This window comes from Enhydra lutris, unplaced genomic scaffold, assembly GCF_002288905.1.
Source record: "Enhydra lutris kenyoni isolate GAN:26980312 unplaced genomic scaffold, ASM228890v2 scaffoldscaffold39, whole genome shotgun sequence".
Classification (NCBI taxonomy): Eukaryota; Metazoa; Chordata; class Mammalia; order Carnivora; family Mustelidae; genus Enhydra; species Enhydra lutris.
In genome coordinates this window covers 24,530,504-24,548,913 of record NW_019154123.1, presented here as the reverse complement: position 1 = coordinate 24,548,913, position 18,410 = coordinate 24,530,504, and the positions used below count along the sequence as shown (strand labels likewise).

The 18,410-nt window shown below is 39.8% G+C and overlaps 1 protein-coding gene across 1 annotated transcript in view; it reads left to right on the top strand.

The window, feature by feature from the left end:
• Positions 1-17,675, top strand: part of LOC111155051 (HSPB1 associated protein 1) — a 57,702-nt gene extending 40,027 nt beyond the window's left edge. Inside the window, exons 5-8 of the mRNA XM_022515078.1 lie at positions 3,580-3,751; positions 6,673-6,756; positions 16,544-16,654; positions 16,773-17,675. Of these exons, the coding sequence (XP_022370786.1) occupies positions 3,580-3,751; positions 6,673-6,756; positions 16,544-16,654; positions 16,773-17,312 (907 nt within the window). The 3' untranslated portion in view covers positions 17,313-17,675. The remainder of the gene's footprint in view (positions 1-3,579; positions 3,752-6,672; positions 6,757-16,543; positions 16,655-16,772) is intronic.
• The last annotated feature ends 735 nt before the right edge of the window (positions 17,676-18,410 follow it).

Genomic DNA, 18,410 nt, shown 5'->3' with positions numbered 1-18,410 from the left:
CTGTGCCTACATGTTGACACAATGCAGTATGTTATTACTTTAGGTAAGTTCTCCATCTGTCAGGCATACTTCTGATAGTCCCTGGTTCCAGGATTTCCATGAGAATTTACATGTTTCTGCTAGTTGGAGGATCTATTCAGAATGTTATAGTATAGCTTATTTTCTCCCAATTAGTGATGCTCGAGTCTCCTTTCCTGGCCTTTTGGAACATTTATAGGACAGTACAGAGGGAAAAGGAGAAATGGCCATTTCTAAGTTCTCAGACCCTTGAGACATGAAAAGGATTATGAGTGGATCCAAAAGAAACAGTGAATAAGTATGTGAATAGATTTCGTAGGTGATGTATTTTGAAAACTATAAAATAGTATAAGACAGTCCACTTCTGGATTCATTAAGTCCTTATTAAAGGATCTAGGACATTTCAGGTACACAATGTGTTGTGGATGCCGCAGTGATCCACAAGTACCTGGTCCTTGCCCTTAGGAAGTTGATAGTCTGAACTTTAAACTTGGTAAGAGAGGTATCATTGCAAGCAGCTGTTTCCCATGTGTTCTGAATTGGGAAAGAAATTCAGTTGGGAAAACATTACCAAAAAATACATGGGTTCTTTCTGTGCCGTAAAATCAATATAGCTTTATTTTAACTTTATAATAGAGCATATTTTCTGGTCTCATAAGCTCTGGAATAGTAAAATAACTCCTCAGTAAATACTCATGGAGTAGGCACCATGTGTTACAGGGGGAATGGAGTTGAATGAGTAAGACACTTCTCTGCCTGGAGGGAGTTTATAGTTAGAGTACAGGCAAGCCCACAGGCAGTGTGATAGAAGGCAGAATGAGCACACTCTTGAGGAAGGTTTCATAGAGCTGTGGGACTGAAAAGTAGGAGAGATCGTTCCTGCTAGAAAGATTAAGGAAGATTTCAGAGAGGAGCTGCCATTTGTGATGGGCTTTGAAAGATGGGTGAATGGTCAAGACATGGCAGAGCAGAGCCCTAGAAAAGGATGTGGTGTATAGAGAAAGCACCCTGTGAACTGTCCAGTGTAAGTTGTGCATTGGAAACAAAGGGGTTAGGTAGGAAAGGGAGGTTGGAGTCAGAAGTTTACTTTCAGGCAAATAACCTCTTACTCTCTTTTCAGCATGCAGGACAATAAAACGTTTTTTGATCAGGGGATGACCTTGTGATTGACCACCTTTTCTGATTAATAAGAGAAGGATGCATATGCAGTTGACCCTTGAGTAATGAGGGGCTTAGGGGTACTGACCCCCGCACAGTTGAAAATCTGCATATAAATTTTGGCTCCCTAAGACCTTAACCACTAATAGCCTACTGTTGACTGGAAGCCTTACCAATAGCATAAATAGTCGGTTAACACATATTCTGTATGTCATATGTATTATATACTATATTGTTACAATAAAGGAAGTGAGAGGCTCCTAGGTGGCTTAGTCGGTTGAGCATCTGACTCTTGGTTTGGCTCAGGTCGTGGTCTCAGGGTCATGGAATCCAGCCCTGCATCAGACTCAGTGCTCAGCCCAGAGTCTATTTGAGATTCTTTCTTCTCCCTCTCCTTCTGCCCCTCCGTTTGTTCACATGCTCACTTATTCTCTCTCTCTCTCAAATAAATAAATAAACAAAATCCTAAAAGAGAAAAAGTAAGCTAGAGATAAGAAATGTTATTAAGAAAATCATAAGAAATACAATACAGTACTGTGTTGTATTTATGAAAAAACATCTGCACGTACATGGACCCATGCAATTCAAACCCCTTGTTGTTGAAGGGTTGACTGTATATTATATTTTAAGTGGAGCAAAACAAATTGTATGCGATTGTTATCTTCACATCTATCATGTGTTCCTCTAGGAACACAGCCATGAGGCAGAGGTAGGAGCTGAGATCTGAAGAGGTCAGGAGCTCTGCAACCTAGTTCCGGGCCCACCACTAACACTAGTCCAGTGAATGACACTGAACCAGCACTGGGTCCCTTTCCCACTACTTTGGAGGTAGAATTAGCCTGATGATCTCTTGAGAGTTCTTCCAGCTCTGACATTCTAAACACAGTAAATGCCAAGAATTCTCCCAAACTGGTCATAACTACGGTGGAATGGAGCAGTGTTATCTCTAAGGCAAAGTAAGACTTTAGTGTCTACTTCTTCGTTTGAAAATAGCAGCCAACTGAAAGGCACACAGTGGTCCCACTGTGACTGCAAGGGGTCACGAGAGAGCTTTAAGCCTTTCCTCAGACCTAGATCTCTCCCTCTCCCTTTCCCTGCCCCGTTCCCCTCCCTGTCTCCCTCTCTCTTTCTCTTTCTCTCTCTCTCCACTTCCCCAGCTGTGTATTTTTGTCTGTCTGTCTTCCTTTTTCACACTTCCCCTTCCTTGCCTCAGATGTCCCCTCTCTGTTGACTTAAAGTATGGATGTGTCTGGTGTCTTGTGATTTAAGATTTATCCACCTCAAGTTTTCAAAAAATTTTAAGTACTGAAACATTTTATAGTTTTCTCTTTTTGAAAATTCTAATTTTACCACTTTTTAGTTGGGTGGCATCATTTGGGCCTCTTTCTTCCTTGTGGATTAACTTAACACAAGTTTGACTTAAGGAATTTACAATCCAAACTGGGAGAAGAGTCTGGAAACTCTTTAGTGGCTAGCAGTATGGGCAGCTGCTCTGCAGAAGATAAGAACACAGATATTTGAAAGGGAGGGATCATTCAGGATAGCCCTAGAATCAGGGACAGAAACAACTTATGAGAGGTAGACTTTGATTTGAGATAAGAAAGAATGATCAGAAGGGGCACCTGCATCCCAGTGTTTATGGCAGCAATGTCCACAACAGCCAAACTATGGAAAGAGCCCAGATGTCCATAGGCAGATGAAAGGATAAAGAGGATGTGGTACATACAATGAAATACCACTCAGCCATCAAAGAAAATGAAATCTTGCCATTTGCAACAAGGTGGATGGAACTAGAGGGTATTATGCTAAGTGAAATAAGTCAATCAGAGAAAGACATTTATCATATGATCTCACTGATTTGAGGAATTCAAGAAGCAAAACAGGATCATAGGGGAAGGGGGGGAAAAGTAAAATAAGATGAAATTAGAGAGGGGAGACAAACTGTAAGAGACCCTTAACCATAGGAAACAAACTGAGGGTTGCTGGAGTGGAGGGATGGGTGCAGCGATGGGGTAACTGGGTGATGGACATTAAGGAGCACTGGCTATTATACACAACAGATGCATAGCTGTACTCTACATTAGAAACTAATGATACACTATATGTTAACTAATTGAATTTAACTAAAATAACGTTTTTTAAAAAATGGTCTTACAAACCATATCCTGTCCCAGCAATATGGTTGCCTCAGGGCATTAGGAGATAATCCACTGGCTGCCGCCTTATCTCCACTGGGTGTCTGCCTAGGAGATTCCGCTACTGAGAGATGGGCCAAGTGACCCCTGAGATTTTCCCTGTATTCCTTTATGGACTGAATGAAAATGGAGACTTAGCTCCTGCCTTCTTAGATGTTTTGTCTCAAGTTCAGAGTACTAACTCTTACCTTATTTTTTTTTTAATTAGGAAAAGATGGCATCTCTTTCCTCCTGAAGACACTCCTTTCCTTTATCCAACTAGAATCCCTTATGAAGAATCTAGTGTGTTCAGTAAAATCAATGTTGTCAATCCTGATTTAAAACGTTTTCCTCAGTTCCGCAAAGCTCGAAGACATACGGTTACACTAAACCCAGGACAGGTAATGGGGGCCTTAAAACACTGATTGCCTGTCAGTGCGTGCCCCAGCTAGAACTTCTTTCATGTCCTTATACCATATGCCTCCCACCAACATAAATGAAAATGATTTTCTTCCCTGCTGCTCTCTGCTGTTAGAAGGCTTCGGACACGAACTTCTCAGCTTCATAGGTCATGGAACTATGGGAAGAGGGAATATAGCTCTTTCTACTGGTGAAGAGGAGAATGACTTTGGAGGAAAACAAGGACTCACAATCTTTTTTTTTTTTTTTTTTAAGATTTTATTTATTTATTTGAAAGAGAGTGCTAGAGAGAGCATGAGCCAGTGGCAGGGTGCGGCCAGGGATAGGAGACAAGACTCCCCCCTGAACAGGGATCCCAGACACGGCCAGATCCCAGGGCCCTGAAATCATGACCTGAGCCAAAGACAGACGTTTAACTGCCTGAGCCACCTAGGCGCCCTTCACAGTCATTTTTAACAAGGTTAAGAGAAAGTGTCAAGGCATGGGTACTTGAACACCCCTGAAACGTCTATTCACAATTACTATCTTTTCAGCTATACCAGAACCCAGACACATAAAATGCAGTTGGGAATGCATCCAGGTGGTGAGACAACAAAGGCAGAATGAACTGAGATTGATTTGCTTTAAGCAAGCATGGAAGGTCCTTTTATAAAGGACTGTGTCTGGAACATTTCCAAAGATCTTGTTCTTAGTGCTGCTGTCCAGTAGGGAAAACCACCTCTACAACATTGGCATTTGCTGTCTGATATTTTATTAATGACATGAAAGGTTTTCTTAGTGTCTTAAGGAGATTTTATTCCCTCAATTATTCCCTGCCTATTTTCCTTCACCCCCTTCTCCCTGGCCCTTTTCTGGCTCCCTTCCCGTGTGAATACTCCGACTCAAATCATTTGACTTGAGCAACTTGCTTCAGCCTATTAGCTGTTGCTCCCCAGGCACCTGTCCCCCAGCCTCTGACAACCCCTCATCTATTTTATATCTCAATAGATTTAACTGATCTGGACATTTCACTTACATGCAGTCATACAAGTGGCCTTCTCTATCCACCTTCTTTCACATAATATAATCCTACAGAATATTATCAGTACTTCATTCCTTCTTATGGATGAACATATTACATTGTTACACATATATTTTTGCTTATCCATTCATCTGTTGCTAGACATTTGAGTTGTTTCTACTTTTTAGCTATTATGAAGAATGTTGCTGTAGACATTGGAAAACCAGTTTTTGGGTAAAGGTATATTTTCAGCTCCCTTGGTTATATACCTTGGAGCGAAATTGCTGGGTCCTGTGGTAACTTTTTGAGGAATTGCCCAGCTGTTTTCCATGGCAGCTCCACCGTTTTACGTTCCCACGAAGTAATGTGTGAAGGCTCTGATTTCTTCACCTCCTCACCAACACTTGTTCTTTTCCATTATTCCTGTTATTATCATAGCCATTCTGGTGGATGTCACATGCTTGGTAATTCATTTTTTCTTCTATTTTAATAGCCAGATTTGAACGCGTGGTTCTGTCTGTGGTATCAGTGTTCCTTACATCCTGCTTGTTCTTTAATCTACCGACAACTGGATCCGTCTCTTACCACTGTCTTATCAGACGAAACATACATGAACTCCTAATGACTTAAGTGCAGTGCCCTTCTTAGAGCTCTGTTCTCCTAAAAGGTGCTCTCTTCCTATCTCCTAGCTTCACCTTGCTCAAAGCAAGTGCCACCCATTTTCCAAATCTGAAGCCCCAAAGCCTTGGATCAGCCTGTCTGCTCTGCTCAAACTTCCATGGGTACTAATCTCATACTGAGTCTGGACAAATGCAGTCCTTCTTGACTCTGGCTGTTGCTTTTGTTTTCTATACCTTCCTGTTTAGATCTTAACACTTACTAGTTGGGCCACTGTAAGAATCTCCTGTCCTTCCCAGACTCTCCCATGATACTGCTATTTTAACTATCCCCCTACTAAAAATTTCTTAGTGAGGCACCTGGGTCATTCAGTCGGTTAAGCATCTGAGTCTTGATTTCAGCTCAGGTCGTGATCTTAGGTTCAAGAGATTGCCCCCGTATCAGGTTTTAACCTGAGTGTGGAGCCTGTTTAAGATTCTCTCTCTCCCTCTGCACCCTGCCGCCCAAAAAATTTCTTAGCAGTTCCTTAATACTTACAGAATAAAATGGAGATTCTTTATTCTGAATTCAGGGCCCTCCTCTGGCCCTAACCTAACCCTCTCAACTTATCTCCCATTGCCCTGTCTGCCACAGTAAGACCGACCTACTTGCTCTCCCTCAGCAGTCCCACGTCCCTTGCTGGCACTACCTCTCCCTTCTGGCGTGTCCTCATTCTTTGCTGTCTCTACATCGTCCCCTAACCCTGGTTCAGACCACACTTCATGCACACCAGGCTGCCCCTGCCGTCCGTGGTTCATGCCGATGTCTCCCACTTCTGAAGCTCCCTGGCACCAGTGTTGGCTCCTTTGAGTCATCTACCTAGTGCCCCCTTTCTACGTGTTGTTTCTTCAGTGGCTAGATTTTACACTGTGAGAAGACAGGAACTACTTCCTCTGGTTTCCCCTATACCCTTTCTCAGAATGCATGCAACTGTTTTGCAGTGGAAAGGTGGAAAAATTAGAATCTGTGTCCTTTACTAAGATTTAGATGCAGGCAGTGCAGGCCCAGGATTAAGGAGAGTAGAAGTTGGGGAAGCTAGCAATAACATCCTTTGTGGAACACATGATCTTGCTGGTTAAAAAAAGAAAGGGATTGTGGGGGTTTTTTCCTTACTTCCCTTTCCAACAGAAATATTGCTATGAATTCATATGTATTCCTAGCGTTGTCGATTAGGGTCTGATTCTGACATTAAAACAAAATGTGCTGTTCTTGTGCTAACTTACTTTTTGTTTGTTTGCTTTTCAGGTTCTGTTTGTTCCCAGACACTGGTGGCATTACGTAGAATCCATTGATCCTGTCACTGTCAGTATAAACTCATGGATTGAGCTGGTACTTTTTTTTTTTTTTTTAAAATAAATGTAATCCCTGCTTTTACTCTCTCTCTCTCTCTCTCTCTCTCTCTCTATATATATATATATATATATATATACAGCCTATCTATAAAACTTAGTGATTAAATTTAACCAACACTCCAATACTACTTTGGTTTGATAGGCTACAATTTATGTATTCAGTGCTCTGTTAATGGGTATTTAGGTCAGAATTAGGGTTTTCAGTGATGCATTAATCTCTTTCTTTTAAGGGCGCATAGTGGGCCCTTATGCTGGTGTGCAGTCTTCTCCTTTAGCTGGTGGTGTTAGGAGAGCGGTGTGGGGCTGTCCGCATTTGCCGTGTCTGTCCCACATTGCTGGTTCTGTCCACATCCAGATGGGCTGGAGATAACTGCTTCTTGGCTCAGGGCCTTTATTACTAATTGCACAATTCTCAGTCCTGGCTTCTGCCTTTTCTCATAGAAGAGTCTTTGAATGCTAGGATTTTATCATTTCATTTCTGCTGGGAAATGAAGGAGGCCTTTTCCCTACAATACACTTTGTGTAACCCTGGTTGCCTGCTCTACTTGACAATTAACATGGCTGCCCAGTGAGGCTGAACCAAGGCTTTCTCTGCACCTGTGCCTCTTTAACCAGAGGCTTTGATGGCAGAGGCTTTGGTGGCATCTTACTGTCCTGTACCCAAATCCTGATTGCATCTCTCTTCTCTGTGTGGCTGCTGCCTCCTCCCCTCGGGCTCTCCTTATCCGTGGGTACTGGGGAGGGCTTTGGCATAGGTGGAGCCTCAGGGAGACTGTGACAGGAAGCTGCACTGTCTGGGCTTAGAGAAGAGGTGTGGCCTTTGTGGGTTAGATGAGCGGTATGGCGGGAGATCAGTGGACTCAGCTGGTTAGTTACTTAGCTGCTGGTAGCATGCTGAATTATAGTCGGAGCAAATGTCAAGATACAGTCCAGTCCTAGTCCAAAGTCACGTCTACAGTAGTCCTGACAGTACTTCACTTCTCAAGGTGGCTCTTTTCATTGTTAGAATCACCTGTCTGCTTGTAACTATACTCATTATTTCTGAAACTATACAGAATTTTTTTGTTTTTTTTTTTAAATATTTGATGATACCTGCCATGTGTCCCTTTAAACTTTTCTTTCCAAGACTCAAAACCTCTGTTTTTTTGTTTTGTTTTGTTTTGTTTTGTTTTGTTTTAACAGAAAGAGAGATCACAAGTAGGCAGAGCAGCAGGCAGAGAGAGAGAGAGGGAGAAGCAGGCTCCCTGTTGAGCAGAGAGCCCAATTCAGGGCTTGATCCCAGGACCCTGAGACCATGACCCGAGCCGAAGGCAGAGGCTTAACCCCCTGAGCCACCCAGGTGCCCCAAAACCTTCAGTTTCTTTAATGATGTTTTTTATATGACTTCTTAAAAACTTTTTCAGAGTTTTCACCATTTTGATCATAGACTTCAAAACTAAATGCAGGTTTAAGTTATAGGTCTGCCTTTGTTAGCTGTGTAACCTGGATGATCAGTTCATCTCATCTAGCCTAGGTCTCTGCACCTGCGGAACAGGGATTCCGCACTCCAGAGGCATCTAATCCAGCGCCTGCCACATGAGAAGTGTTTAAAAATGGAAACTCTATGAAGAGGAAGAACTATTATGCCAAGAGCAGCCCTCTTAATGTATAAATATCAGGAGGCCTCAGTTCATGGAATAAAGGTTTCTCCCTCGCATGACTTAAATCCTCAATTTCTTTTTGCTGCTTATAATATTGCAGTAGCTTTTTTAGGAATCTGATCTCGCTTTGGGTTCATACTCAGCTCGAGAGTATCCCTGCTTTTTTCCACCCAGTCAGCACTCGTGTCAGGTTGCCCTCCTTCGTGAAGCTGTTAAAGCTGGTTCTTTAAACCCACATCCCACACTGCACACTCCCCTCCCTCAGCTTGTACTGTGTTCTTTGGGGTGAGCATTCCAGCTTGCCAAGGTCATTCTGAATTTGATTCTCTTCTGTGTTTTTGATAAACTCCTTCAAGCGGGCCTGTGCCCTTTTGATACGTCATCATTTGTCTTGGAATGTATCCTTGCTCTCTGGTACAAGAGGATACCCCAGGATTGCCTTGGACTTTCCCTGCCTCCAACTTGGAAGCTGATAATTTCTCCAAGTGGTCATGGTTCCTTTTAGTGGGGAATGGTATTTAGAAACTGAGATTGGGGCTCTAAAGCTGTTGTTCATTGCTATTGGCATGTTGCTGTTTCTAGACCTTTAAATAATAAAACCAGAATGTGATATAGATAGATAGATAGATAGATAGATAGATAGATATGGGTATATTTATAATTCTAATTTAAGGTTAATATAGATTTTTTCTTGTTTGTTTCTGTATTTTTATCTCTTCTCTTACACTGAAAATCAAGATCAGTCCTAACAGTTAACATCTACTTATTTGATACATATTTATGTATATATAGATATACACACACACATAAATATATATATATAAATATATAATATAAAAAATATATATATATATATCCCCCCCCCTTGGATGGGAGGGCAGAGAGTGAGAGAGAATCGTAAGCAGGCTCCATGCCCAGTACAGAACCTGTCGTGGGGCTCAGTTTCATAACCCTGAGAACATGACCTGAGCTGAAATCAAGAGTTGAATGCTTAACCAACTGATCCACCCAGGTGCCCCACCCATATATTTTTTTTCCTTTTTAATTTTTAATTTTTAAGTTTTTTATTAACTATAATGTGTTATTAGCCCCAGGGGTACAGGTCTGTGAATCGCAAGGTTTACACACTTCACAGCACTCACCATAGCACATACCTTCCCCAGTGTCCATAACCCAACCACCCTCTCCCTAGCCCCCTACTCCCGGCAACCCTCAGTTTGTTTTGTGAGATTAAGAGTCTTATGGTTTGTCTCCCTCCCAGTCCCATCTTGTTTCATTTATTCCCTTCCTACCCCCCAAACCCCCCACGTTGCCTCTCAACTTCCTCATATCAGGGAGATCATATGATAGTTGTCTTTCTCCGATTGACTTATTTCACTAAGCATAATAACCCTCTAGTTCCATCCACATTGTCGCAAATGGCAAGATTTCATTTCTTTTGATGGCTGCATAGTATTCAAATATATATATATATATATATATACCACATCTTCTTTATCCATTCATCTGTTGATGGACATCTAGGTTCTTTCCATAGTTTGGCTGTTGTGGACATTGCTGCTATAAACATTTGTCCACCCATACATTTTTTAAGATGTTACATTTATAATTTCAAAATTCCAATATTATTATTACTAATAATAAAACTTGCAAATAAAATTTAGGATTTCTTTTTAATACTTTTTATCATTAGACTATATCCCACTAAGGGGCTACAAAGTACTGCGTTCAGAATTCATTGTGAAGGAATTCTTTTCACTTGTGGCTATGTTACTAATTTTAGGTCGGTTTGTTTGTTTCATTTTGTTTTCAGTATTAGGATTTACTTTTTTTCATAATTTGACTTCATTTAATATTTTGAATATGTAAAACATTAAATTGTTAAAATGATATTAAAAGTCTCCTTTATATAGAGAAGTTTTCTCTTCATCTCTGTCCCCTCCACTCCATCCCTCTCTCCCCACTACCCCCCACCACAGGGCTCTGTTTCTATTCTTTTAGTTCATCATTCTAGTGTGTCTTCTTTGTAAACATATAGGTAAATAATTAAGTAAATGAATAAATATATTCATGTATGACTTTATATGTGAATAAGAATAGAAACTTTTTTATGTTTCATGTGCCTATTCACACATACTCATATTTCCTCTCCTTTCTTACACAGAAAGTAATAAACTAGTGTTCTGCACCCTGCTTTTTTCACATTACAATACTATTCTGAATTTGGTGAATCATAGTACGGAGCAATTTTCACTTTCTTTCCAACAGCTGTATAGTATCCCACTGTATGGGTGCACCATTGTTCACTTCCTGGTTCCGATGTGGATGGATGTTTGCATTCTTTCCAGTCTTTTATAATTAGAAATAATGCTAGTGAATAACATTGTGCATATGTTGTTTTATATTTGCTGGAAGAGTGTCTTTGGGGAGAGTCTTAAAAGTGAGTCAGCTTTAATTTTGTTAGCCTTTGCCAAATTTTGCCAAATTTGACAGTGCTTGTGCCATTTTGCCTTTCTATCAGTAGCATCTAAGGAAGCTTCTTTTCTCCACAGCCTCACCGACAGGATGTACTGTTGAACTTTTTTGCTTCTGATTTTTGAATCATAGTTGGAAAAAACCTTTCCCTCTTCCAGGTCGTAAAGGAATTCACCAATGCTTTCTTTTAGTTTGGATTGTTTCATTTTTTTACGTTTGGGTCTCTCATCCATTTCAAGGTTTTTACTAGTGTATGTGTAAGGTTGAGATCTATTATTTTTTACCAAATGACAATAGAATTGTCAGGGACATCATTTATTTTAAAGTCTGTCTTTTCTGTGATGATTTGAAATATTACCTTAATCATATACCAGATATCTCTGTGTACTTGGGTCTGTCTCTTTCACTGGCCTTTCTTCACATTGGTTCAACACTTCTACCCTTTTTAACTTAGAGGGGTCTTATAGGATGTTTTTAGTATCTGTAGGGCAAGAAACCTTTTTTTTTGCAGTGTTTTCCTGGCTCTTCTTGAATTTTTTTTTTTTTTTTTTTTTTTGGTATGATCTTTAGAATCAATACATCCACCTTCAGGGAAAAAACAATTGATATTTTTATTCCATTTATATTAAATTTAATATGAGCTGTATGGTGTTGAATTGTCCTAACCAGTAATGAGATACCTTTCTTTTTGTCCAAGTCTAGTTGTCTTTGTTCCAGGAGTGTTTTAAAGTTTTCTTCACACTGGATTTGGACATTTCTTTAAAAAAAGGTTTATTCCCGGGCATTTCCTCTTTTTTGGCTGCTGTGGTTAAGTGAGGTGCGTCTTCTCTTCCGTTATATCATCTGATTAGATATTGTTTGTATATATGAAGGCTATTGATTTTTGTGTTAATTTGAATTATTTTCTTGAGTGTGGTGGTTTTTTATTGACTTCCTTGGTTTTTCAGGTTTCTCTCCTATTATCTGAAAATTGAGATACTTTTACCTCTTCCTTTCCAATTTATTTTCCTGTATCTTATTTTCCCTTGTCTAATTACATTAGCTAATACTTCTAAATCAATAATAAATGATAATGGAGATAGTGGGCATCTTTGTCTTTTTCTGATTTTAGAGAGAATTCTCTAGTGATTTTTCTTTAAGTAAAATGCTGGATTTTGGGGTGAATTGTATATATATTTTACCATGTTAAGTATCTTTCAATTCATTACTTTTTTGGTTTTTGTTTTGTTTTTTAATCCAGAAAAGATGTTAAATATTATTGAATGCCTTTTAAGCATTGATGGAGATGATCATATAATATTCTTCTTTAGTAAATATCTGGTATTTGAGTAAATTAAACCAGTGGATTTCTTAGTATTGATTGAGCCATCCTTAATTTCTGGAACAAATCCCATTTGGTTGTGATGTATCATTTCTTTTTTTTTTTTTTTTTAGATTTTATTTATTTATTTGACAGACAGAGTTCACAAGTAGGCAGAGAAGCAGGCAGAGAGAGAGGAGGAAGCAGGCTCCCCACTGAGCAGAGAGCCCAATGCGGGGCTCGATCCCAGGACCCTGGGATCATGACCTGAGCTGAAGGCAGAGGCTTTAACCCACTGAGCCACCCAGGCACCCCGATATATCATTTCTTAATGTATTGTAGAATGCCACTTGTTCATATTTTATTTAGATTTGAATTTACCTGGCCTCAAGAGTCTGAAAGCCTTCACTGTGGTCTTATTAGAAGCTTGTTTTATACCATTTGTTCAGCTGTTTCTCACAGAATTTTCCAAAGTATTGATGTCAATGAGTATAAACAAGTCATGAGGTAGTACTTACAAGTTTGGTGCCCAAGGACTCGATGCTGACTTAAAGTGGATGATTTCTGTCCTTCACCAAACCAGGACTCTCATTCCCCCTTTAACTTCTGCGTACATCACAGTTTGAAGACATTCATTCTTCCTTAAATAACTGGAATGCAGACTAGGATCTAAATGACTATATTTTCCTCTGTCACGTGTTGCTTTGATCCTTGTCTCTTCAAGCACTGAACCATAATTTTTTCTTGTTGCCAAATTTAACTCCAAAAACCCTTAGGTTTTAAAACCAACCATATTCCACATAATAACTCAAGCTAAATCCTGACTCTAGTATTCTTGTCACAAGTCACATAGATTTGGGAAAAAAGTAGAAATTCTAGTTCTGTCCAGCTGGCACAATATTCATCTCTTCTCTTTTTCTCTGTTAAAGTGGTACAGATTCTATCTTAATGTATTCCAAAGGATAAAGTATATTCTCAGTTCTTCTCAATTGTGCTTTTTTTAAAAAAAAGATTTTATTTATTTAACAGATAGAGATCACAAGTAGGCAGAGAGGCCGGCAGACAGAGAGAGAAAGAGAGAGGAGGAGGCAGGCCCCCCGCCGAGCAGAAAGCCTGATGCGGGGCTCGATCCCAGGACCCTGGGATCATGACCCGAGCCGAAGGCAGAGGCCTTAACCCACTGAGCCACTCAGGCGCACCTGAATTGTGCCTTTTTTAATCCTTTTCTTTCAGTATTCCTCCTTATTCTTTTAGTATTGAAATGCATTTATTTTATTGGTACTTTTTCCAAACTTAAAAAAATATTTTTGTTAATTTTTAAAGGCTTTCCTCTTGCTCTAATAATTTTTCCATTATTATGTCTTTCATTGTATTTATACCTATAAAATAATATGTAGGTAACATATTTGTAGTGGTGTAATTTTGCTCACCCCCCACCTCTCCTTTCTGGATGCAGGGGAGTGGGAGGTACAGCCTTCCAGTTACGGAATGAGTAAGTCACAGGGATGAAAGGTGCAGCATGGGGAATCTAGTCAGAGGTGTTGCAGGAATGTTGGATGGTGACAGATGGTACCTATGCTTGTGAGCACGGCAAAGCCTATAGAGCTGTTGAATCCTGATGTCATACACCTGAAATGAATGTAACACTGTGTGTTGATTATATTTCAATTAAAAAAAATTCTTAGAGGTTCTGAGAGCTTCTAGGAGTTTTACTTCTTTAAAATTTCACTTGCTTTAAACAAATGCAGCTTTCTAAAACCCTGTTAAGAAGAAAATGGACTTTAGGTTCCCAAATAAATACATTTGAATACTCAGTGGAAAAACAGTAAAGTGTACAGTTCAGAAATTTTATGTATAGTCAGGAATTATGCAATACTACCATAATCAATTTTTTAACATTTTCATCAACCTAAAAAGAAACCCTGTATATATGATTATTTGCTCTCTGATTTTCCTCTGTAACCATAAGTAATCACCAACCTATTTTCTGTCTCTCTAGATTTGCCAATTCCGGAGTCATGTAATACATGGTTTTTTTGTGGCCAGCATCTTTCACTCAGTATTACATGTTTCCAGGATTCATCTATGTTATAGCGTGTATCAGTACTTGATTCCTTTTTATGGCTGAATAATACTCCATTGAATGGATATACACATTTTGTTTATCTACTCATCAGCTGGTGGACATGTGGGTTGTGTTTACTTTTTGCAGTTACGAATAATGCTATTATTAACATTTATGTACAAGTTTTTATGTGACCATGTGTTTTCATTATCTTGCATGTACATTGAGAGTGGAATTTCTGGATCCTTTGGTATAATGGATCGTAAAGACTCTGGTCTGAGTTTCAGTCTGGAGTCTGAAATCTGTAGGATGGCTAACAGACTAGAAACCCACTCATTCAGGATTTCTCTTAGAATCTTGAGGCACAATACCTTATTCTCTAGGAAACCTTAGTTTTTGCTTTTAAGGCCTTCACCTGAGGTCCACCTACATTATTGAGGATAATTTCCTTTACCTAAAGTCAACTGATTTTAAAGGTTAATCATCTTCAAAGTATTTTCACAGCAACATTTAGACTAGGGTTTGACCAAACAACTAGCCTAACCAAGTTAACTAATAAAATTAACCACCACATTTGGCAACTCTGTGTTTAGCCTTTTGAGGAACTGCCAGGCTGTTTCTAAAGCCATTTACATTCTGACCAGCAATGTGTGACTATTCTGATTTCTCCACATCCTCACCAACACTTGTTATTATCTGTCTTTTTTATGATAGCCATACTAGTGTGGAGTGGTGTCTTATCATGGAGACATTCATTTCATTCATTTTCACTGTGGTATGATATTCTCTTATATCAGTGTACCCCATTTTATTGGTTCTCTGTTCTGTTGATGGATAATTGAGTTGTTTCCAATTTTTTGCTTTTATAAATAGGATATTCTTGTACACATGTGTAAGAGTTTCTCTAAAGAATATATATTTCTTGGGCACGTGGATAGCTCAGTTGGATGAGTGACTGCCTTCGCGTCAGGTCGTGATCCTGGAGTCCTGGGATCGAGTCCCACATCAGGCTCCCTGCTCGGCAGGGAGTCTGCTTCTCCCTCTGACCTCTTTCCTCTCATGCCTTCTCTCTCATGCTCTCTCTTTCTCTCCCAAATAAATTAATAAAATCTTTTTAAAAAAGTATGTATTTCTCTGGGTGCAGAAATTCTGGTCTGCAGGGGGTACAATACCCAAGTTTACAAGATAACACCAACATGTTTTCCAGATGGCCATACCAGTTTGCACTCCCACCATCAGTGAGTCTGTCAATGCACATTTTTCTACCACTTGGAATTATCAGACTCTCTTTTGCCAATTTCACCAGTTTCTCGATTTGCATTTCCCTGATTATTCATGAGGTTAAACATATTTTCATGTTGGTTTTTTTTTAAGATTTTTATTTATTTATTTGATAGACAGAGATCACAAGCTGGTAGAGAGGCAGGCAGAGAGAGAGAGAGAGGCAGGCAGAGAGAGAGAGAGGAAGGGAAGCAGGCTCCTTGCCAAGCAGAGAGCCCGATGTGGGGCTCGATCCCAGGACCCTGGGATCATGACCTGAGCCGAAGGCAGAGGCCTTAACCCACTGAGCCATCCAGGCGCCCCTTTCATGTTTTAATAAATATATGATTGCTCTTTTTTTTGAAATGCTTGTCTTCATGCCTCTTGCCTATTTTTAAAAATTGGATCATTTGTTTGATGTGTATAGATTCTTTATATATCCTGGATATTAACCTTTATCAGTTTTATGTATTACACACATCTGGTTTGCTTTTTTTCCTTTTGTTCCCTTTTGATGAACAGAAGTTGTTGATTTTAATGTAATTTATCATTAATGCTCTAATTTATGCTTATTATGTCTTTAAAAAACCATATTTGGATTTTTAGCCATTTCATTCTTGTAGCTAAGCATGTTTATTATAATTTTTCTTCCACTCCTCAGTTAGTTTTTTAAATTCTTAGGTATTATTTCTCTGTATGTAGTGCTTTTTTTAAAAAATATTTTAAACTTGTCAACAAATGAAAGAGATTGGAAGAAACATCACAAAGTAGTTAATATTTAAGGGCTATGTCTTACAGACAGGATAAAACTTCAATGTGGTCGGTGAAATATTTTACAACTCTTCTAGATGGCAGGTGATAGTGAATACGGAAAAGTTGTGGTCTGCCAACATGTTCCTTCCTTCTCTAAATGGCTTATATTAATGAGCGAACAGGACACACAATTAATAGAGACTCTACTCTGTTTTAAGCCATGAGACAAAGTGACAGATGAGAACAATGTGCTTTTTAAATCTTGACTCAGGAAGAGGACCACCAAGCCCGAGTAGAAGAGGCAATCACACGCATGCTTGTGTGTGCCCTGAAGACCGCAGAGGATCCAACCAATACCAGAGCTTGGTTAAACCCAACTGAGGTAGGCTGTTCATCACGGCAGTTAGTTTCCTGTGATCAATCAACCCTTGCTAGAACATTTGTTTTCTAATTTATGTAAGTGCATATAGCCATTCTAAGGAGTTTTTCTTTTTCCCTAGGTTGAGGAAACATCCCACGAAGTCAATTGTCGCTACTTAAATAGAGCGGTTTCTGCCCTTTTTGATCATTACAGAACATCTAAGGTCATAGAAATCCAAACACTGAGAACAAATAGAGAGGACATGAAACAGGAGGGCTTGGATGTGCACAATCGCATGGCGGTGGAACAAACAGGTGGCCAGGACGTAATCCTGGGAATGGGAAAACGGGAGGCAGCAAGTCCCTTTGGCCCTGATCTGGTTCCTGTAACACTGAGTTCTGAAGAACTACCCTCAGAGAGAGGAGGCATATTTGAAGGTGATGGTAAAGACTTTGTTGGCAAAGATGGAGAACACTCTGGAAAACTGCATTGTACCAAGAGGCAACGAATGATGAGTAAAAATGAGGATGCAGTTGTGGAACAAATTGCTTCAAATAGTAGTATGGCTCCTTCTCAAACATTCATTTCTACAGATGACCTGCTGGACTGCTTGGTGAATCCACAAGTAACCAGGATAGTGGCACAACTTCTGATACAAGGAAGAAGTTTGTGGTTCTAAGGAAATGACTTTTAAAATAATACTTTAAAAATATTTTTAAGTAGTATGATTGTTAAATAAAAAAATGGCAGAGCACAAAGTTAATTTGTGGGCCAGCATGCTTGTAAATGCACTTGTTCTTACCTAATTGTGTTTCAGTCTCTTGCCACCTTCATTCACGAACATCGCTCTCTGAGCCAGCCAGCTCTTTGTTAACTTGCTAGGCCTTCTTTCTTCAGTGACTTTGCCTTTCCTCTCACATCTGGTCCTTTTAGCTGATCTCAAATGTAAGCCCCAGGTGTTCTTAACAGAAAGTAATACCTCTTCAGCAGTCTCAAGGCGAGGTCGGCCTGCTGCTTGTTTTTGTAAATAAAGGTTTACTGGAGCACAGCCATGCCATTCATTACATATTGCTGATGGCAGCTTTAGAGTTACAGTGTCGGAGTTGAGCAGTGACCAAGCCAGTGTGGCCTGCAAGGCTGAAAATACTGTCTATCCCCTCATAAAGAAAGCTTGCCAACCCCTGGCCTAATGCATCCATTGGGTGGCTTCTAGCCTCGATCCTAAGTGATTGATTATACCTCTGACACCTGCAGAATTTTCACTGGCTAATCCCTGTCACCCAGAGCAGGATACCAATCAGGAAAAAAGTCGGCGGGGTCCAATATAAGGCCTCCTTATGGAAGGAACTGGGACCTCTAGGAACACTAGTCCCGGAAAGGAAAAGCACTGGATGTTACTGGCTCCTGCAATGGACTAAAGGTTTGGTCTAGTGGGATTGAGCCTTCTCTCATTACATTTGCAAGAAGATCTGGGGATAATTATTACCATTACTGTCTAACTAAGACTTTAGAAATTAGGGCACTTGAGTGGCTTAGTAGGTTAAGCATCTGCCTTCAGCTCAGGTCATGATCCCACGTCCTGGGATCGAGTCCTGAATCAGGCTTCTTGCTCAACAGGGGGTCTGCTTCTCCTTCTACCCCTCCTCTCTGCTCCTGATCTCGATCTCTCTCTCCCTCTCTCTCATATAAATAAAATCTAAAAAAAAAAAAAGAATTTAGAAATTAGAAAAGCATATAGATCTCTGAGTAACCATTTGTGAAACAAATATATAACAAA